Genomic DNA, 23,539 nt, shown 5'->3' on the forward strand with positions numbered 1-23,539 from the left:
AAAGCAGCTTTTAAACAGACAAACAGTAAAACACAGAACATGTTCAATGACCAGATCTGTATACAGCATGATTTAGGTGCATAATTTATTTTATTTAAAAATATAAAAGGTAGGTGCTTAATATCTGAAAATTCATCAAAAAGTTACATATGATTATACATGAAACCATTCTTGGTGTTGTTAATAATGTCTCAGGGTATGAGACAAATATGTAGAAAATAACTTAAATATTAAGCTATATAGTTAATTAGTTATAGAGTATGTTGCCGATGCAAACAGAAACCCAAGTCCATTCCAGCCTAACACGAACACGTAATGTTCAAAGATATTTAACAGTTTTTAATTGTAATTTCATCCTTTATTATAGATGCAGCCTTCCAAGGAACATTCTTCCTCAAAATGTTCCAACTTCACAGCGACGCTATGAGACGAGTCTCAGCCGGATCACACTCAGATTTCGGGCTTCTTCTCCAGATTGTACTCCTGGGTCCGTTTTACCTTCCAACCCAGGATGATCAGCAGGAAGATGCCTACGATCTTATATCCCACTTGTAAACCCAAGTATCTGCAGGGGTAAGGTAATAGATCATTAGTGAACACGATGAATACGTTCAAAGTGCAGGCATACATTTCTTCAGTCATAAATGTTCCCACCGGCTCCTGAAGAGGGTGTTGTCATAGTACTCGCAGCTGGACTTCCTTCCGCACACGTTTTTCCACCAGATGCAAGACATGTCAATGGCCATCCCAAAGAGCGCCGGAGCCGGAAGCCAGGCTAACAGAAACGGAGGCAGAGTGAGTTTTGGAGAACAGCACTCAAACGGTTTGTATTCCTGTATGCCTAAGATCAGCTAACGCACTGGTATTTAATCTGAACCCAACTGGTCTAGCCTGCAAGAACTGATGCTGTAAAATCCAACACTGACAATCAAGAAAGGAGTTAAATGTTTTTGGGTGAGCAGCTGTGCAAAGAAAACAAACAAAAACAAAGCAACAGTACATCTTACTGAAAAAGACTGGAAGGAAACCCAAACCGTGCAATATCTACGTTTATCCAAATATGTATTGAAACCAGATATTTACATACACTGAATAAAAAGACACAAACACATTTTTCCCTCACAAGCAAAAGAAAAAAACAAACATATTTAAGTATAAAACTGTATTTGATGCCCAAAATGTTATATCCAAAATAAAACCGTTTTAAAAGGCAGTTTAAGCCTTTGAGTTCAAGGATAGTAACAAAATAAAAGTCTAAAAGAAAACATCCTCACCAGGTTTTCTGGCACTTAGCAAACAGAAATAATCCTGGTAATTCGAAGTAATCTAAAACAATAAACGTTTGGTCTAATTTAACTTCAGAAAGTGAGAAAAAACATGTCTTTCTTCAGTGTATAAATATCAGGTTTTACCTCTATGCAGTACCTTTTCTAATTAGTTGGTTATTGATATTTTAAATCAGATTCTCCTAATTTATTCAGCAGCAGAAATCTGTCCTCCTCTAGCCTACATACTGACAAGATCTTATGTTGATATTAAGATTAACTAGAAGCAGACTCTTACTGGGATTTGCTTCAGCATTTAATGTCTTAAAGATAATTTTAAATATAAAAAATATTCCTTTCTATCTAGTATGTAATTAGGAAAAGTAACTTACCTAATATTCTCATAAGTAAGAACTGAAGTCCTATAGCAAATGATTTCTCGTCAAAGGAAACACATCTGAAATGAAGAAAAAACATGACTTTTAGTCAGTGTGATCCACTTAACCCAATATTTGTGCCTAAATTAAGGATAGACTTTCAAGAATACATCTGTGCTACTGCAGATTTTAACTTATAGATACTAACAAATCTGTCTCTGTATGTGCCCGCATCGACATATTTCTTTACCTGAGCACCATCATGTAAAGTGGGTTGTGAGTGAGGCAGGCAATCAGCGAAGCTAGAGAGATGAGCAGTATGACTGGGAGGAGATATTGAGAGCAGCTATTGGGACAATGACCTGGTTTGACTTGGCTATCAGTCTCGAATGCACACTTGCAGTTGGTAAATACCTGTATTCAAAGAGAAAGTGACAATATTGTTACTAGCATTAGCTACACACTTTGTGTCCAAATGGATTTTATTATTAATCAAAGGCAATTTTAAATAGGTGGGTCTGTAACCTTGATTTAAAGAAACTCAGTGTTTCAGCTGTTTCACAGTTTTGTGGAAGTTTGTTCCAGATTTGTGGTGCATAGAAACTGAATGCTGCTTTTCCATGTTCGGTTCTGGTTCTGGGGATGCAGAGCAGAACCAGAACCAGAAGATCTGAGAGGACTGGAAGGTTGATACAGTAAAGATCTGCTGTTGTTGTGTCTTAGAGCTAAGTCATTTAGTGATTTATAAACTAACAGCAGTATTTTAAAGTCTATTCTCTGAGCTGCAGGGAGCCAGTGTAAAGACTTTAGAACTGGTGTGATGTGCTCTATCGTCCTGGTTTTAGTCAGAACACCAGGAGCAGCGTTCTGGATCAGCACCAGCTAAAGGATGGATTTTCTTTAGGCAGACCTGTGAGGACACTGTTGCAGCAATTAATCCAACTAAAAACAAATGCATAAATGAGTTTCTCTAGATCTTTTTGGAAGATTAGTCCTTTGACCCTAAAATATTCTTCAGCTGATAGAAGGCTAACTTTGCAATTGTCTTTATGTATCGCTGAAGGTTCTGTGGCTGGAATTATGATAGTCTTATTAAACACGCAGAAAAAAACCTATCAAGAGGCATCAGCAGCAGTTCACGCAAATTAAACACTGAAACCAGCTGTGGTCAGCTGACACTTAGCAGCTGACCATCCACCCACTAATGGGGAACGCGAGCTGGGTTTAGACTGTCGTGTGACAGGTTAGTTTTACTTTACTGATAATGTGTTGTTGCAATAGTAATCCTGCTCAGTACGTATATTTTCTCAACAAATAAAAGTCAATGCGTTGCATACATTTGTACCCTGATACCCCTAAATAAAAATCAAATACAACCAATGGACTTCAGCTAATCAGTAAACTGAAAGATACAGGCCAGCATGGCAGCAAATGTCAGCCTTATCTGACATACAGAGGCTGCCAAAAGTTTTCATATCCTTTAAAATTCTCCACATTTTGTCACGTCACATCCACAAACATTAACTCATTGTAGAAGGATTTGGATACGTGAGACAAAGTGCTGCAAAACTATGATATGGAGGGGTGGACATTTATCTTATTGTTTATTATTTATCAAGATAAATTTCCTATCATGATAATAATCTTGATTTATCAGTGTTATGATACATTCCAGATACAGATACTTAAAACCCTGGAAACAGTCCATATTGTCAAAACCACTAGTTTTCTACACTATTTGTTCAATGAAACCATCTATAAATATCAATAAATTTGAAAATAGGCCATTTTAATTATATAAATCGCACTTCTTTATGCCATTGGTCTCCTAAAGAAGCGTATTACAGATAGGGATATTTTTCAAGAGCAGTCTTTGTGTTTGTGGGGCTAGAATTGCTGTGAGTTGCATCAATACAGCGGCCTAAAAATTAAGAATTCATTTGTATCGTCACTTTATTGTCATCACAATAGTACAACAAAATATTGTGATAAATCTAAGTTCATATTGCCTGCTTGTAGGGTAAAATACCTTCTCTATATTTTCTTAAATAAAAGTCAATGAGTTGCATGCATTCGTACCCTGATACACCTAAATAAAATCAAATACAACCAATGGACTTTAGCTAATCAGTAAACTGAATCTATCTGTAATTTAATCTGAGTAATAATTTAAAATTAAAAGTTTAAAGCAGGGGAAGGAAAGGTCTGAACTTCCTACAGAGCATGATGCGGTCCATCATCTGAACCTGGAAAGAGTATGGCAAACCTACTTCAGTTTAATTTACTTTGAGTTAATTTGCAAAGAAAGAAAAAAGGCAGAATTTTTTGTTTCTACACTTTTTCTTCTTCAAAACCCCCCCCCCAAAACTTGAGGTTGTTATTTTCTCTGTAAAGTATTGACTGAAGAAGGGGTGAATACAATGCATTAACTTTTTAGGACTGTAGTATTTTTTTAAAACTCTGTATAAACAGTCTAAAATTATGCACTACGTAGTGTTGGACTGTCACATAAAATCCTAATAATATACACTGAGGTTTGTAGTTATAATGTAACAAAATGTGAAAGTGTTCAATGTTACTAAAACTTTTAGTGTCAACTTATTCTGTTTTTACAGGCTCTCTCTAAGCTAAAGTATCTCTGAGTGGCAGCCATGAACAAGGCAGAATGAATTCCTCAAATTCCTAGTTTCTGGACTTATGTACTTCTATTTTTCTAAGCTGAATGGTTGTATGAACTTTTTAAAATATTAATAACTGATCTTACATCAAAGTGTTTCGTTATTTTCTTAGATTCTTAGATTCAGCGGCATGTAGCTAAATGAGCCACATTTAGCCAGCTTATCTGTGACCCTTTGGATAGATTTAGAGATAAGCGTGTGTTACAAATATGCAAGCACAAAGCTTTTCTCTGGTACAAAACCTGATCTAAAAACAAAAGCTTTTCAAAACATGACATCAAAAATTCTGTTTGATGGAGGAGATAAGTAACATCATTGGAGTGTAATGCATTGAATTTCGCCCTATCCTGTTTTTTGTGTTGAAACTAACTCAAATCTTTGGAGGGGGAAAAAAGTCTAGAGACTTACATTTTTTCCTCCCTTTCACTAATTCACAAATTCATTTTCTATGTTGTTTTCCTGTTCAGAATTGGGGAAGGAGACTGGATAATTTAGAGCCACCAGTTCATCTTTTCCTTTTCTTATTTTTTAGGCAGATTCAAGCATCTAAAACCTGTATGATGATGCTGCATCAACATATTCTCTTTTTGTTTGTACAACTGATTTCTTTAAAACAAATATTTTTTTTGTTTGTTTTTTTCCATTAAAAGAGACAACAATTTAAATCGGTATTTTCTGAGTATGTGTTTAACACCAGCATGTTTCTATGTATACAGATTCACAAAGAGCAGCTGAGAGAGAGCGGTGACTGACCAGGACTCTGATGGTGTTGTTGAGGTCTCTGGTTAAGTTAGTGCAGCCAGCATGGCAGGGAGAAATGTACTCAATCCCATTGGAGTCACAGACAGGATAGAAGGCGCTCTCAGGACAGAGGCAGCTGGTGGAGCACTTGGGTAATGACCTGTAGGGGGCAGCACAGTTCAACCAATGCACATTAAAGCAACCTAAGTCGATATCAGTCTTGGTAAAATACAACACAATGTGTTATGGGAACAGAAATCGTGGGATTTCTTATTTTCCAGTTGAAGGAAGTCTGAAAAATAAGAAAACTCTGCTATGTCCCAGTTCTTGTAGGATTTTCATTTCAAGTTAAAAGCCTGGTCTGTTTCCTGCAGGATTGGATTGACGGTATCTATATTTTTAGTGTGTGTAAAATATGCTACTAAATTTTGTCGTGCTTTTGAGATAAAAAAAAAAAAAGAATCCGACATATACTGCTGAAACCAGAAGTTTACATATGCCAAATAAAATTAGACATTTTATTCTTTATTTTGAAGTTAAATTAGAGTAAACTTCTCCTGTTTTAGATTTGCTAAATTTATCATCTCCATCAATGCCACAATAATAACAGAGAGAATAAAGATATTTATTTATCAATGCCTTCAACATGAAAAGTTTACATACAGAATGATTGCTGTCTCTTGAAAAAATGATGATGTCATGGCAAGGGGCATGACCTGCTGTTTCATAAAGGTGCTCCACCCAAAAATCATTGCACACACAAATTATTTTATTAATTAATAACATTATTGATTAATAGAATCACAACTCAAAAAATGTTAATTATAAATGTAAAATGTTCTAATTATTCAAAGATTATCATGACTTGTTTGGTCTGATTTAACTTCAAACAGTGAGGAAAAAGCATGTTTATGTCCTTTTATCTAATGTATGTAAACTACTGGTTTCAACTCTAAACCAGGCTGATATGAGCTGTCATTTATAAAAAAACAGCCTGTAAAACCTGAAAGAAACGCCATATGAGGGATGTTCTGCATCTCTTAGATCAGTGGTTCTTAACCTGGGTTCGATCGAACCCCAGGGGTTCGGTGAGTCGGTCTCAGGGGTTCGGCGGAGCCTCTGCAGTGGAGGTAAAGACACACTTGTGTAAAGTCGTGATGACGCCCCGCTTTGCCATCACTTGCTGCAGAGGATCACGTTACATTGCTTAACCAATCAGTGCTGCGGAGGAGCACTGACTGAAGGAGCTCCACTCTCAGCATGGATTTGAACTTGTGTCTTTAATTACTTCAGCAAAGCTCACCTCACCATTTTTACCAAATTCTGTAGCTTTCGGTGTACTTCTAGATCTGCTCCTTAGTCGCATTTTTTCGGTGTTACTACCGCCTCCAGTGGCGTGGGGTGGTAACACAGCTAATATAATTACATTACTAAATCAGAGTACCACAAAGTCTTTATCATTTATTATTAATTTTACATTCTCTTAAGAATGTAGAGCTAATTAAATGATCTAAACATGACCTTAAAGTGGTTCCAGTTTCTCTCGAAGGCCAACCTGTTGAAACTGTGGCAAATTTTAAATACCTTGGGTCATTCCTGGACAGTTAGCTCAGCTTTGCTGAAAACACTGACTATATTTTGAAGAACTAGACTAGAGTCTAGTTGGTGACCCAACTCTGATTTAGTAATGTAATTATACCCAACTAGACTCTAGTTGGGTCAATCCTATGTCTTGAATTTGGAGGGAAAAAAATCATATTTTATTTATCACTACAGAAGAGTTCGGTGAATGCACATATGAAACTGGTGGGTTCGGTACCTCAAAAAAGGTTAAGAACCACTGTCTTAGATCTACACAAACCCTAAAACCCTAATATAAACAAAAGAGCTAAGAAATCAAGAAAAACCTACATGAAATTGTAAAAAAACTTGTAACAAAAAAAAAACTGGGATGTTAGATTTTTCCTGTTTCAGCTTTATATCCCTTGTTGGAGGATATTTTAAAATATTTTAAAATCAAAGAATTGTCTGAGCTCATAACATTTATCGTAGACATTCTCTGACTTTTTGTGAAACAAAGTTTCCTAAATGTTTCAAGTGTTAACTGTACTGGCAACAGAGTAAAGCAGCTCTCATGTACCGCCGGGACATTATGCACTCACCCATGCGGTTCAACTGGGTAATTGACCCCAGAGATTTTATGAGTGTTGCAGCCCATGAAGAAGAGAGGGATGCAGAAGAGGGTGGAGATGGTCAGCATGACGACTGAGAAACGAGGAATGTTCTTGGCGGTGAGTCCTATCCTCTTCATGATGAAGCCACCGATCAGCATCCCCACCGCTGCAGCTGGTAGATTTAAAGACCCTGGGAAACACAAACCACTGGGTTTTTACACATGGCACAGCCTTGAAATAAATTCATTTTAGAACTTTTGATTTGCTATTTACTTGAATCTCAGCCTCTGGACATTTTCTGGATATTTCACCACTCTTTTTGGTAGAATTGACAGGGCAAGAAAGTCATATCTGCTTCAAAATTAACATTTTCATTGAGCTATCTGGCCATGACAGTATGTTTGGAGAGGGAAAAAAATATCTCAAATGATACACATAAATAATTAAAACCTCCAAATTAAAGAATAACTAGATAAACTGTATAAAATGGGCTTTTGTTGTCTTCATGTTTTAGTGCAAATGGTGGCACTTTAATGCAAACTTGTTTAATTCTCCAACATTTGTCTTAAAACAGCCTTAATGCTGCCCTCCTTCACTTTAATTTTCCTATTGGTTACAACGGCATGGCTTGGTTGATATCTACAATACACCCCCGTTCAGGTATAAAACTATATACCTCACTAAGATTCTCCAATAACACAGAAAAAGTTGCTACAATTATCACTAGTTGCCGTTTTGAAAAAAGTTCCTAGCAGGTCTGAAAAGTCACCAAATAAAGCAACAAAGTCGCTAAGCCAGCAACAGTCCTGATCACAACCCCGCCTCTCTTTTCCACATTAGGCCACGCCCCTCAGTGTCTCTTGGCTAAATATTATCAGGGGCTGAGTTATGCTTTCACAGGGACATTAGTTCCACTTTAACAACATTCTTACACATCAATGTACAATTCTGACTGAAACTATAAATTCCTGCCATACTTACCTACTAGCATAGCGCTATAGGCAACTGGAGCCCCATATTGTCTCTCCAGGAACTTGCTAAGGAAGCTAGCTAGGCCTGCTATCACTGAGGAAAAGCAGCACTGGGCCAGGACCAGCAAGAGGAAGAGAGGATTTGACATCAGGTGGAAGAACATTCTAGGAAACACTGGCCAGGAACAAATACAGGAACACTGATTAGTAAAATGCAGCGTGGACAGTCAGGATATGTGTCTAATATCTGGTTAATGATGTGCTCACATTTAAGGAACTCAAGCAAAGACCTGTCCTTCTCCCGTAAGTTATCGTCTGAGTTAGTCTCAGTCTCCGACATCTACAAAAGAGCAAACATAGAGGTTATGTCGGCTTTCCTTTCCCAAGGAAAGGTTATGATTATATGACCACGTTCTAATCAGTAGGTGCTTCAGATGATCCCGTCTAAAACATCAGAAAACGTTAAAAAGCTGCTTTGTTTGGAGATATTGTCTTGCAGTATGCTGACAACAGCTACGGGACAGGATCTCCAGCCCCAAAATTGACTTATGCTTTCCTCAATAAGTTTAGGAAATTTTAACTTTAATTTTGGCCAGTAACAAGCACTCTAGATGGCTTTGATGAAGAAAGAACTATGGAGCACTTCATACCCACTCATCAGTATAGTGGAGGATCACTGATGCTGTGCGTCTCTTAAAGAAGGCCATTGGAACATAATTGGGTCAAAAGATATATAAAAAAAAATCTTTTGTCGATAAAAATGTGTGGCAAAATGTAGTAAAGTGAAAATGGCTCATGACCTTTCAGTAGAATAGAGAACCAACACATAATTTTTCCTCGTAGGTATGTATTTTTCTGTGTATGTCAGATTTTCTTCGTTTATTATGTTCAATAATAAACGAATAATCAACTTGTAATGTCAACATACGTCCAGCAGAGGTCAGTAAGAGAACACAAAAGAACTGACAATTTTCTAAAAAATCTTTTTTCCACAGCTATCCATCCATCCATCCATTTTCTGCCGCTTATCCGGGGCCGGATCGCAAGGGCAGCAGCTTCAGAAGGGAAGCCCAGACTTCCCTCTCCCCAGCCACTTCTTCCAGCTCCTCCGGGGGAACCCCAGGAGGGAGGGATTGTAGGAGGGATTTCCACAGCTACAAACTGTAAAATCATCACTTATATCCTTTCATTTTTAACAGAAAGATGCTTGTAAACTTTTGACCAAATCTATATCCATCACAGTAGAACTGTATGCACAACCTGTCTTGTCATAGTCACACTTACGTTTACTTCAGAGCTCATTTTACTGGGGAAGAAAAAGTAAGGAATGGAGGAGAGGGTCAGGAAGCCGCCGATGATAAGCAGACCCATCCACCAAGCCCCCACCCAGCCGGGGTCGACGGGGCTCAACCCCGTAACTACACCTGAAACAAACAGAACCGACCGATGAGTCGCCACGAAATGCAACGAAGCCTTGATGAACACCCAGGATGAATCACATGAACCGTAGGATGTGTTTAAGACTTTATCGTTACCGGAGCCACTTCTGTTCACGTCCACATAGAACTGAAGCATCACTGAGCCCAGCAGGTAGCCGAAGGAAGGTCCAAACACAGACACAGCAAACAGGATGGCTGTGAACGAGGGGGCAGAGGTCAGAGAAAATTCATTCCTCACAGGAAAGACTTTCATGCAACAAAACGGATTAAAGAAAAAACATTTCCTCTACAGGGCGTAGTAAGGAAAATATGTGGAAAAAATAAAGCAGTGAATTATTGAGAAGTAGAAGGTAAATTTTTATATGGTTTTCAAAATTTAATGTCTTCAGTCTGTTGAATGGATATTAGTGTGGGCAATATCGACTTAAAAATTAACTGATAACAATAAAGGTGACGATACAAACAGTTTATTACTTCTTTTTTATAGAACCCGTATGGCTGCAACTGTGTGTCAGCAATTATATAGTCCCACAAACACAAATACTGCTCTTGAAAAACATTCCTTCTTTAAAGGACACCTGTCACATAAAGACGTGCGATTTATTTAATCTAACTGCAGATTGTAACCGCATTTAATCATATTTTCAAATTTGTTGATATCTGTTGATGGTTTCATTGAACAAATAGTGGAGAAAAGTAGTAAAACTATTGGTCTCAACAATACTGTCAGTTTGGGGGTGGGGGGTTAAATGCCACTAACAGGAATTTATTATGACAATGACAAATGAAATTGATCATGGTTGGAAATTTGTCACAGTAAATGTTAATGCGATAAATGCCCAATACTAAATTGATAAAATATTACCAAAAGAGACAAGAACAAGAACACTGAAAATACAGCCAAAGCTAGAATGACATTATCTAAATCAAAGCATAGAGTGTTAGAATGATGCAGTTAAAGTTTAGACCTTTGAATGAAAAAGTGAAGAACTGTTTCAGTCTCTAGATGTGCAAAGCTAGTAAAGACATACCCTGACAAGACTTGCAGCTGTTAATGCAGAGAAACATGGTTACATATATTATTAACTCAAATTATTTAGCTTGTCATTTTTAAGAATAAATGACATCAGTTTTCTTCCACTTCACAATTATGCACTAGCAAGTGTTGGCTTGTGGTTGTAACATCAGAAAATAGGAGGAAGTTCAAGGAGAATACTTTTACAGAGTGCTGTATCAACAACATGACCCTTGAACTCATCTCCATTTTCTCCTGTATCTCTGAACTGCAGGTTATTCACCTATGTAGAGAGGGGAGTTTTTACTTCCTGCAAAATCGTCAATGTAGGAAATGCCGAAGGGCTGGATGGGCACAGAGCCCATGCCAAACAGCAGCTGAGCGATGGCCATAAGTATCCACAGCAGGGTGGTGTCAGCCAGGCGCCTGGTTTCTTCACTACCACATGTCTCTGGGCTGGTGGTGGTGTTGTGAGTGTTGCACAGGTCGTGGAACTCTGAATTGCAGTAGGCAGACACACATAGTCAAACATCGGAAGAAAGATGTAAAGAAAATAAAAATACAAAGTGATGTTTGATGACAGGAAACTGCACATTTTTAATTTCCTGAAGCCTCTCTGGCCCTCTGCTGAATCCAACATAATTAGTATGAGGTAAAATGAAAAATCAGAAGGAGGCTTCTGTTACTGCTAATGAAATATCCTGAAGGTAACTCTAATCTTCGTAGCTTTTAGCATAGAGATTATGAATGTTCCTTCAGTTCATGTTAAAGTTCAACTGAAGAGGGTGAGTGAACCTTGTAGACTCTTGGCGAGTCCACTTAAAAAGCTGTTGGTGTTGTAGGCAAACCCAAAGTTGCTTTGACATGTTTGTACACTTGCGAGCTCCCTGGTCTGGACAAAGTCGGCACCGACAGACATCATGAGGCTTTGTGTTTGTTTACGCGTGCAGCTGGTTCTTACTCTGCAAACCCGAGTCGTGTGTGTAGGGCTGCGACAGAAAGTGAGGTAAGGTGAGGATCATGGTGCTGACGGCCATCAGCAGTCCGCCGACGCCAATGACGCGAGGACGGTGAACCCGGCTGCCGAAGTAGCTCACAAACACAATCAGGATGGAGTTGCTGACCTTTGAAGCACAACCAGAGAAGCAAATCAGTCAGATCTACAACCCACACAAGACAGAAAATGCAGACGTGATGAATGAAGTCTCTCTTCAAGTACACATAATCATTTGATCCATTATCGCAACAAAAACATTATTAAGGTGGCTTTGCGTAACCAAAGCGTGAACTGAGATGGAATGTTCCGGCCTTGTTTGGTCTGGTTTCATAACAAAAGGCTGTAAGCAAACACTCAGATAACGTCAACATGGTTTGTAACTCCTGACCGCAGGTCATTTATCGAAGACAAATTAAAAGCATATTTGAGGGATTCGTAGGGAGAACATGCAGACTCTCTCATTACTCCTGACATGTGCGTCTCTCAAGTACAATATCGCCACCTGAAATGTCAGGGAATGTGACTTTGTGTTGCTTGCTTGCACCTCAGTTCCTCTTTTGTCGTCAGTATCCCTGAATGATCACACTGTCTCAGTCCTACAGCTCATGAGGAGATGTTGCTTTTGGCTCCTACCTCGTGGAGAGAGGAAATGGTTCCAGAGGAGAAGCTGCTGAGGCCGTAGCGCCTCTCAATAGTGGAGATGGTGCTCCTGAAGTAGGCGCTGTAGAGCAGCTGTGAGAGCTGCAGGAAGCCGTGGCACAGGACGAACAGCTAGGACAGAAAGACAGACAGACAGGATGTTGCTAGAGTTTCTATATTGTGGATAAAAAAAATAGTAATGCTGTCATAGTCAGAGAGGGAAGAAGAGAAGACCTCTGTCTCTCTGGAACATGGAGCATCAAAAATAGCTTAGTGCATACAGAAGTTCAGTGACTACAAAGTGTTGAGGTTCTGCTGCTTCAAAGGAGGCTCAAATAATCAGCTTGCCTCCGTTCATGGTTTCTATGAAGTGTTTTTGCTGATGTAGGTAAATATAGGTGCGGATGTCATTCCTGGTCCAATGTTCCCTAAGGACTTTGCTCCTCAAATCATGTTTGATTTTCCTTTCACATCAACATTTACAATTTCTCCCAGCAGTGACCCATCCTTGTTGCAGGATGGAATGACATATTGTTTCATCTAAAAAGAAGAATGTTTTTGATAAACTCTCCCCCTGGAAAAATATTGACCTACAGCTTATATTGTTATTGGTAGGCAGCCAGTTTCCAGTAACAAATTATCATAATTTTTAAAATGCAAGGATTAAAAACCTAAAAACAACCCTGAACATGCTACAATCTCTGCCCCACACCAGTTACAGCATACTACTGGTTAGCTAGCTATTATGTTTTTTTCCAAGTGTTGACCTAAAGCAAAAATATATATAGCCTACCCACAAAAAATATGCAGTGGTTCTTTGAAGCTTATTGCATTAAATATTTCACAGTTTTGTTGTTCTGCTTTTTGCACAGTCCATCCATTTTCTATACACCCTTGTCCCTAGTGGGGTTGGGAGGGTTGCTGGTGTCTATCTCCAGCTAACATTCGAGAGGCGGGGTCAGCCTGGATTGGTTGCCAGTCTGCCACAGGGCAACACAGAAACAGACAGGACAAACAACCATGCATACACACTCACACCTAGGGAGAATTTAGAGAAACCAATAAACCTGAGTCATGTTTTTGAACTGTGGGAGGAAGCCGCAGTACCTGGAGATAACCCACCATGCACAGGGAGCTCCATGCAGAAAGACCCCGGGCCGGGAATTGAACCCAGAACCTTCTTGCTGCAAGGCAACAGTGCTTGCTACCAACTGTGCCACTGTGCAGCCCGCTTTTTGTACAATAAAACATTTAAACTAAGCTTATATTTGCTGCAAAGATAGTAAAGCTATCTAGTATAGCTAGCCTGCAGATTTCTGTACTAGCTTGCCAAATGTAGATTTTAATCAGCGATACTTTATTAACAGTGATGTCTAGAGTTTGTTGTAGATTTTGTTTTTTACTTTTTCTGTTAATCCCACAGTTTTTATTAAAGCTAAGTCAGGAGAGTCTTATTTGGGCTAGAGTCAGCTCAAGGCTGACATCCATTTATGTAACTCTTAGCCCAACAGGTAGTCCTGCTGTGGGGATCTGGGGTTCATTTAGTCAGCTACCCTCTCTCATTTCAGCAGATGAATTTGTAAAAAAGCCTGGCAAAAACAATAGTTGAGGAGCGGGGCCAAAAAAATAAAGAATAATGTTTTCCAAAACATCTAAACCGCACACCTCTTACGGAGCAATAATGGGCGACGTTTTGGACCCGATGTCTGCCAAACCTTTAGGTTTTCGTTACTCTACATAGTCCATGTCTCCGTTTGTTTACATGACTTGTCTCTTGCACTTCTCTCTTCACACCGAGAGTTGTGTAAGGATCCCAGTCGCCCGCTGGTTGGACTCCCAGGGATTTGGAAAAGGAACCACGGTCTGCTCTGAGGGCTTCACAGAACCTCCGCATGAACGTCCCAGTGACGCTCAAGATACGCGAGGAGATTTAGAGGAGAGTTTGCAATGAAAACAGGGATAAATCTCAGATTTCATCTTTGTTTAGCAAACTGCCAGGTGGACAAGGGGACAATAAACTACACAGCTCCTTCAGAACAGTTAATTCCCCCATTAAAACTCGTCTTTCTGGTTTGTGAGCACGCACAATACATGCTTGTACAGTGTTGCTAATATTTCATCCTCGTTTCCTATCAAGCGGCCTTCGCTGGTCTGAGCGTTTCAACAGGACGTAGTTGCTGATTGAGGCAAAGAATGTCTTTTGTTCGAGTTTGAGATCATGACAAAAAGTCTAAATCCAACCTCAAACACACTTTAGTCTTTGCTGTCTCAGTTTTACACATATTCCATGAAAACATCTCTTTTGCCATTGAGAAATTACCTAGTGTATAATAAAATAAACAAAAAGGTTATTATCCTTAATGTCATAATGTTAGATTGATATGAGATATTATTTACACTTCCTGATGAAAAAACGTAAAGCAACAAGTTAAGCAACAGAGCAAAGCAAATGGAACAGAGCAAATGATCAGCTTTTCACATAATTTGGAACACACACACAGACTGGCGCTGGATGTGATCCCTACAGGGAGGATACAAAGAAGAAAACCAGAATACATCTCAGTAAATTACGAATATTATCATCAAAGGTTTGTTTTTTCAGTAATTTAATCCAAAAAATTACTGAAAAAACAGTAATTTTTTGGAATAGAAAATTGTTCAGATATGAACAAACACTACATATCTGAAGTGTTTGTTGTCTGTGATGATTATGGGTTGATGCAGTTTTTCACCCAAAAGCAGCCTTGACCAAGTACCCAGTGGAAACATTTCTGTACCATTTATTGTTCTAACATGTTGTCATCAAATCCAGCAGAAATAAATTCTAGAAATTGTCTTATTCATTCTGTGTGTGATTAATCTTTTAATAGGGCTGCGACAATTCACTATTATTTTAGTAATTGATTAATCAAATACAAAAATGCCAGATTTGGTGAATTTTTTTAAAAACTGCTCAAGCCTTTTGGATATGATATTAGCAACATATAAAAATGTGCAAATAAATAATTCAATTCCTTTCATAAATAAGAAAATAAATATTTTATTACCTGGAAGAGCAACAGCATCACAGTAAATCTGAACTGGGTGGAGCTAAAACTCTACCACCCGAGGAGTTTGGTTAAAACATATTTACAGACGATGATAGTTTAATCTTAATTACAAAATGTATCTATTTTTTGTAGAGTTTTGGCTTAACCAATTTTTTTTCACTAAATTATTTTTTTTCAGTTCAGCTACTCCAGTTAACAATTGACAATTATTTCAATAATCGATTAATGGTGATAAATCATTTCAGCCCAACTGAACCTTTCGTTTAAAACTGAAGAACAGAAATAACTGAACTTTTTACTAATGTTCATATTTGTTGAGATGTACTTGTATAAATGCAGCATACTCAATGCATTTTGTCCACACTTGTCCTTTTTGAACTCACTGTCAGGATGACATTGTCCTTGACTTCAACCTGCTGAGAAGGGAAGAATCGCAGGAAGTTCACAAAACGTTTTCTATCACTTTGATTTAAGAGAGCGAGCTGATGTCACAGATTTATATTTATTGTTGTTTTCTTTTTTTTCCCTCGTAACAAAAACCCTGAGCTACTTCTTTAAAAACTGCAACAAAGACAAAGCAGCATGTGAGGTAAGGATTGCCTCCCTTCTATTGTGAGCAAACGGGTTGGCCGCACAAAGGCCTCCTGAACACAACAAAGCAGGGGTGTCTCAGATTCAAAGGTAACAGTTACAAGCTAAGCTAGCAACATAGCTTGGCTTCGTATCGGAAGCTCCCGTTTTAAACTGGGGAATGTAACATGTTGAGTCAGCGATAATCATCACAAAATTTGAGACAGATGAAATCTCAAAAGAGATTTTAAAAAATGTCTTTTGAAGAAATCTCTTTTGAGATTTCATCTGATGGCACATTGAAGTGGGAACTGGTGTCTTTGATTCAACTACGTCAGCCCTCATATCACCACACTGTGTCTGACTGAGCCGATAAGAAAGCAACCCAAATGATACACTTGCAAACCCGTGTGGTGTCCTTCACCGTAACTCATCCTAAAGCATGTTCCTGAAAATTTGAAAATTCTGCTGTACTTCTGCGTCTTCTACATGTTTTAAGAAAAGTGTTTCTTCAGAATCTCAGAAAATTTCATCAAGTGTTGAATTGTCTGCTTATTTAGTCTTGGACATTTTGTTTGAAGCCATGTTAGTCATTTTCACATTGTCAAGTCGTGTCCTATGATTTTAACCCATTTTATTGGGGTTTTACAATATCTTTGTTTTTTATTTTTATACATTAAAATCTGAACAATGAGTCTTAATTTGAATTCACCACTATGAGTGGATACTTTGTGGAATCTGCTTTCACCACAGCTTCCAATAAACATGTAGAGACTGAAAGATTTAACCCTTCTTTGATAATTAACTCAAGCTCAGTCAGGTTTGTTGTAACTCTGAAGAAAACCAGTCCGAGGCATGATACCTCCACCACCATGTTTCACAGCAAAGGGCTTTAAATTCTCCCAATGCATAGTGTTTTGTAGGGGAGCACCAGTAAATCTGCTGCCCCGGAACTAATTTATCGTCTTTGATTTTCTTAATTTTGAGAGATTGTCAATCGGTCAATGGATATATGTGAAGCTGACTTTACTCACTGACCGTAGATACCTCTACAAAGGCCTGAAGGTATTTTATTATTTTTGTTCTCACTTCCACATATGTGCAGTTAACAACGGTCACCCCACTGTTACCAACTTTGTTGGTACATTTGTCGACTTCTCAGACAAAAAAAGATCAACATCGACCAAAATTAGAATCAGCAGGTCAGACTTTTTAAAGATCGGAGATTGGCCAGAAAACATCAATTGGTGTTTTGCAAATAAATTGTGCAAAAATTCAATTCTGATATCATGCGAGCACAGTCCCTTCAGGTTTGCTGTGTACTACCAACAGGACTTCTAACGCCGTTCTTTCAATTTCTCGTCACTTTTCCATTAAAGATTTGTGTTTGGTTTTCCTGCCATCAGATTCTTCTACATGAGCTGTGGAAATAGACTGAAGCCTGTACTTGCAGTTTGACAAAATCTAAACAAGACATTGAAGTTGAGCGGAACATCAACACAAAACGTCTCGGTTAAACTGCTGCATTTCCATGGTGCTAACAGTTCATACAATGAACCACTGCGTTCTGCTTTTATTTACATTTACACAAGTGAATTGATTTCTTTGGAAATACTTTTTACAGGTTGCCAAGTGTGAGATATGTGCAGATGAGGTCATCAATAATGCTATGATTTACATGAACGCAAAAGTTTCTACGCTTCAGAACAATTGCATCACATCTGACTGAATTTTCCTCTTGGATGTCGAGTTTGCCAGAAGGGGAAAAAAAAAAAAAAAAACACAAGTAAGAAGGCTTACAAGATGGCATATATTGCTCAAGTGCAGGAGAGGAGTTGTCCAGATGGAAATTTTTAAAGAATAGCCTCCAGCTTCAGGGGTTAAAGGCTCCGACTTGAGTGCAGACAAGATGTAGCCAGCACAAATAGCTCAAAGCAGAGAAGAGTACATAAACAAACCAGGTCCTCTCCTGAACCTGAGCAAATAGAAAGTAAAGGCTTTTACAGTTCTGCTTGAACATGCGCCAAGAGAAAGATGAATGGATATGATTAGTTTGTGTCACCTTTGCTGTCCAGTTGTATAGTATTTGCATTCAAGCGGGGGAAAACTACCAACGTCTTGTTTTCTGCAGTAGGAGTTTGTCTTTCACGCGGCTTATGCCATCTCATCACTTAAATGAGAGCAGATTGACAAATCGCCAGCTGTTTTGTTTTGAACTACTCCCATTATCTAAATATACCTTGGAAGGGGCTTGGAAGGGGATTCATGCCGACTACATAAAAGCAAAGGTTCATGAGGAACACCCAACACGACTGACAAGATCATGACCCTATGCTGACCTTCGCCGTTTCACCGACTTCCCATCCACCCACGTGTATACATCACTGCTTCAACAGAAGGTTCCTTCGAGCACAGAACCTGATATGGCAGGAGGGATAACCAAACATAAAAAACCGTCAGGTGTAGTCAGACTTCAGTTTTAAATGGTCTCTTCTTCTTTTGGCGATAGAAGCGTTTCTACTGTCTGAAAAAGCCCCAAGTCAAAGGTGTTGCTCAGAGACGAGTCACTTCTTTATCATGCTTTGAAAGTAACAAGTGTAAAACAAACTTTTGCCTAATTACCCAGAGTCCTGGAACGCAGAGTTTGTCATCCATTGATGCAATACAATTACTCAAAAAAAAAAGGGTTATGGTTAATCTCCTTTTGGCACGTAGTGGATGTAGATACATTTCTCCCTCCGGTTAGTTCTCAAAGACTGTAATAATACAAACGGAGGCGTACAAAGTTCCCCAAAAATGGACGCAGATGCCCCTGTTGAACACAGAAACATCTTTGTCTTGACTGGGGAGATTCAGTTCTTATTGGAAGGAGATAAGACAAAGCTGTCAACACTTCCCTTTAGTTAAAGCCATTAGAAGATGACTGAAATTCTACGGACACAAAATCTACTTCTCCTGGTTATGTATAGCCGGATCTTATGGAGGCCCATTTCTGCCACTTTGACGGACATAAAGAAAAATCTTGTCTCATATTTATGCAATTTAATGGAACCTCTTTTTTTTTTTTTTTCTTTTTTTACAACCACGACTCATAATTACTAGATATAAAAATCATAATTATGAGCTGTATCCACAATTATCAAGATCACAAATTCTTCAGTGACTTTGGGCTTTTTTTTGGTCTGGAAAGAAGAACCTGCTCACTAACTGTTGAGCTTCAGGACGTGGTCTTGTTGAAACACCCATATAAGGGAATTTCCTGTTTGACAGACAGCAACATGATGTTTTCAAGCATTTTGATACAGTCATTCTGATGTGCGATAACTAGCATAAGTAAACATCTCCACATTCATGGAGAATGTGCATGATAGTCCCCCCCCCCAAGTATCATGCTTCACATTGACCCTTGAGCTAAGAAGAACTGTTTTGGATTTCTCCATCAACAAAAAAAGTTGTTCTGATTTTAACTTCCTCATGTGCTTGTCGTCACCACTAGGATATCACAAGAACATGTTGCCAGTGATGTGCCTTCACATTGGTGTCATAAAATTGGTTCGCAAGTAATTATGGAGGTTTCTTGATCAGCCTGTGTCGATCCAATATTGATATTAGATATTGGTGCAATATCAACCAAAAAAGAATTATCAGATTATATCGGCCTGCATCTAAGAGTTAGTATTTAGTCAGCCTGGTAAACGGTGAGTTGTTCTCATGTCGATTATCGCTGTTGTCATATTACATGATCAAGCCTTTTCTAACATTCCACTCTTCAAAAAAAGTCATGAAAGTACATGTGATTTGTGCTGATATATCAGGTCAATATTGACATCGGGGATTACTCAAAGATTGGATATTGGTATCGTATCAGTACACCCCTTCAACCTGGAGCTGATCATTGGCTGTATTTTTTGTTCCACTGGGATGGTAGTTTTCCATTATATTTCATATTTCTGGTTTTGACTTTCTTTTAAAGATACGTTTACTTAAGCAGCCAATCATTTACAGCACTTGTTTTTATGTTCCCCACTCTCCAATAAACTGTTTTTGAAACCAGTTTTTTCACACAATGAACCTCACATATCAAATTCTGCACTGCTATTGCTTGAACAATGGATCTGGTCAACCGATCTCTCAATGCAATTGATAAAATTTTCTCGATGAGAAGACCGGGCACAGGAGAGCCCTCTTGTCCTGCGGGGACACACCCGGCAGGATTCACCCTGGATTTATTCATAACAGGATTTCTGCTGTTTGGCGCTTGTGGATTCCTGGACTAGTGAACACTCACACTGTTGGTGTGGACAGAGACGCAAGTTGGATGCGAGTCTTGCTGAGACTCGCAGCTCAGCTGAGGACTCAAAAACTCACTAGCGGGATGGAATCAGTCTTGGAGAAGTTGCTAGTTTCGGTTCAGTGGAACAACTAAACAAATTTGGATAATAGAGAACAGATGTATCGGAGAGACTTTAGGGGAGATTGAAATTTACAATCTACCCGACCTAAGACATTCTGTATCTGAATTGGTTTTCCCCGTGTTGCCTAGAAAGGGCTGCATATTTCCAATCTCCTTGAAGATATGTACACATAACGCTCCTTCCCACCTCACACCCTCCTGTTATCCATGCAGCCGTGGAGCTGAGCACTCCCAAGGCCATGCCTTGATAACAACATCTTATCGGACTTCTGCCGGGAGGCTGAGCAACGTGGTTTCATGGCCCTGTGATGTCACCGCCTTCATTCATGTCTTTGTTTTGTCTGAACGTTGCCATTTGCCCTAATGAGTCCTTTCCTCTTTTTTATGTTATTTTGTTAGAAACTGTGGAGTACTCACTTTTAACCCAGAAAAGGAATTAGAACAAACTTGGAGTCCAGAGACTCTAGTTTATTAATAGTCACTCTTTAGCTTATTTTTTTTAGAAATTGTAGACTACTCACAATTTAGATGCAGAGAGACTCCTATTATTGCAACCCAGAAAAAGAATTAGAACAAACTTAGAATCCAGAAAAATTCTTCCAGAACAGGAACATTTAGTTTTTATTATTACTTAGAAACTGTGGAGTAAATTTAGAGCACACTTAGAAAGTCCAGAGATTACTTATACTTATCTAGCATCCCGGAAGTCAAGAGGATACTTACTAATACTTATTTAGCAACCGAGAAGAAGGATTAGAACTTGGAATCCATTAAAACCACCTTACCAACTACTTTTTAGACTCCTATTCTTCCAAACCAGAAAAGGAATTAGACCAGAGGATACTTACTTATACTTATTTACCAACCCTGAATAGGAGTATCTAGTTTATTTACCTTGGATCAACATTATTAGCTTTTTCATCTTTTGCTCTTCCCTTGGGTTTGTTTTTTTGTTTGTATTTCCTTTTAATTTTTGTAAAGCATTTGGTATTTCCTTGTTGCTGAAAATGTGCTATATAAATAAAATTACCTTTATCTTTTTACCTTTACTTTTACAGGTCACTGGGCGAGGTGGTTGCCAGGCCATCGGGGTAGAAATATTAATCTGTTTCAAGATACTGGACCCTAATTACTTTGAGCACAAATGTAATTTACTAAGATAATATATCATAAATATGAGATAACATCGTCATATTTTCGAGATAAGGAAGTCAGAATTATGGCCAATGCAAGTTCTAATAAGAAGGTTAGAATTATGATTTAGCTCGCTCATTGTTATTTATTTATTTTTATCCCAATGGAGTAAATGTAGTTTTTTTTTTAAAGTAACATTTATTTTAAACCCAGGTCTTTATGACAGAAAATTTCACAAGATAAACTGGATTTCAATAACTTTCTATCAGATCATTGTAGAAGAAATAACACAACATTGCACTTGTTACCAAGTGTCAGAGAGACGCTCAGGTCGGTCCAAGAAGGTTTATGAAGGGAAATGTGAGCCGACATGCCTAGTTAGACTTTGACTCTGTTGAGTTGTGCAATTCTCAAACGAAATAAAAATGTTCAACAATTATATAAACAACGAGCGTGAGAGTGAGGCGGGTTAAAACACGACTTTTTAACGGCAGCATCGACTCTTACCTTTATACTGCACCATGACGTCCTGTTGGGTTTTCTGGTGTTTGTGGGGTAATTTATCTCCATTGTGTCCCCGCGCCGTCAGAGTAGGAAGCAGAGATGCGTGTCCCTCGCTGCTGGCTGACTTCTACCTCCACCGGTGAGCTGGGAGGCTTTTTAAAGGCTGCTGGTGATGTAACTGGACTCACGCCGAAGCTCCACACCAATTTTTTATTCCCCCCTCACCCACAACAAAGTGATGATCAGGGAACAGACCGTCTCCCTTAGCTTAGTCACCTGGGTAAACTTGAGGTGCCCGAAGGTGTTTTTATCAAACTATCACCGTTATTCACTGGGTGAATAACGGTTGTTATTTGAACGAAAACAGAGAAAACCACGAGCGCTTTTTAATTTAAAGCAAGGTTCAGTCCTCTGAGTGAACCCTGCTTTGGTCCCCCTCTCCTAGGCAGCTAAAATGAGCTTAATGCTTCATTAATTGCGGTATGCGGCTCCCTTGGCTGTTTCGGTCTGGAGCTAATGAGAACAAACAATTCAGAGAAGCTCATAAACACTTATGAACATAGGCGTAAATCCCGGGGGGGTCGGAGGGGGGTCAGGACCCCCCAATTTTGGAAAAGTCTAGAATTGTCCCTGCCCCAAAGAAATCATGAAAGAAACCCTTGTATTTGAACAATATCAATATAAAAAAGCAATAGAAACAAAGAACGAAGTAAATCTGCCATTCATCTAAGAAAAAACTAAGAATTAATTTTTAGGTCCCCCGCCCCCACTATTGTTAGAACAATGGTTCAGTCCAAAGTGTAGGCGGAGCAACAGCAGCGCTGTTGAACGGCACCGGCTCCGTTAGAGCCGCTGAAGTGAGGAGTTAGCTGTTGCTCTGCAGTGCTAACAAAAAACCCTCCAGTAAGTAAATACTTAAAGCAAAAGACATGTTACACATTTTATTTACTTTCATTGCTCAATAGGAAGAAACACATTGTTAATAAACAGTTCATTATTTCATTACTTTGGCTGAATCATGATAAACGGCCACCTTGGAAATCAAAGCTAGCTAAACTGCTACATTGCTTTCATAGACTTAGCTCCTTTTTCTGTCGAAGGTAGCCAATATTTCAATTATATTTAGCTCTCTAACTCTTACTTTAATAAGAAGAGTTTGAAACTGGAGGGAGTGGTTGAGCATTAGCTGACAGCTCATATGGGAGCCGAGAGCAAAGGAGCTACAGCAGCTGACGGTTAAAAAAGAAATAAAGTGTGCCATTATTTCATACCATCTTCAACTTAGAGCCTTTAAAACCACAAAGTAAAATCTGAATATTTTTCTAGAAAACTCTGGCGCTAACCTTTAAGTTTAAGTTATGATACTTCCCAAATATTCAATTCCTACATATTTATAGGTTTTAACATGAACCCCTCTACCCCCCAAAAAAGTTTAAAGCAACTTAAGTTATAATTTAAATAACACATGACTTGTATTGAGAACCACTGCAATAAATCAATATTTATGAGGAATTTTATTAAGTGCAGTTACTTATTAAAACTTGTTTTTGTCAGAGCATTAAGTTTTTGTA

General features: G+C 38.6%; 1 protein-coding gene across 1 annotated transcript; it reads right to left on the minus strand.

The window, feature by feature from the left end:
• Positions 1-71: 71 nt before the first annotated feature.
• Positions 72-22,519, minus strand: slco2a1 (solute carrier organic anion transporter family, member 2A1). The gene is made up of 14 exons (XM_008407694.3): positions 21,972-22,519; positions 12,291-12,428; positions 11,622-11,784; positions 10,944-11,156; positions 9,742-9,840; positions 9,491-9,630; positions 8,474-8,546; positions 8,217-8,381; positions 7,224-7,425; positions 5,074-5,221; positions 1,893-2,056; positions 1,658-1,722; positions 655-775; positions 72-565 (listed from the first exon to the last, which is right to left on the minus strand). The coding sequence occupies exons 1-14, from the start codon at positions 22,032-22,034 to the stop codon at positions 451-453; spliced, it is 1,869 nt and encodes a 622-aa protein (XP_008405916.2). The 5' UTR covers positions 22,035-22,519; the 3' UTR covers positions 72-450.
• Positions 22,520-23,539: the final 1,020 nt, after the last annotated feature.

Source organism: Poecilia reticulata, chromosome 4 (genome assembly GCF_904066995.2).
Source record: "Poecilia reticulata chromosome 4, P_reticulata-male-v2, whole genome shotgun sequence".
Taxonomy (NCBI): Eukaryota; Metazoa; Chordata; class Actinopteri; order Cyprinodontiformes; family Poeciliidae; genus Poecilia; species Poecilia reticulata.

Excerpts from the sequence above, each read along its gene's own strand:
- slco2a1 (XM_008407694.3), bottom strand. The coding sequence starts at position 22,034 with ATGGAGATAAATTACCCCACAAACACCAGAAAACCCAACAGGACGTCA. Across the intron at positions 5,222-7,223 it reads TACCCAGTTGAACCGCATGG|GTCATTACCCAAGTGCTCCA; the intron begins GTGAGTGCATAA and ends TGCCCCCTACAG. Across the intron at positions 566-654 it reads AACACCCTCTTCAGGAGCCG|ATACTTGGGTTTACAAGTGG; the intron begins GTGGGAACATTT and ends TTACCCCTGCAG.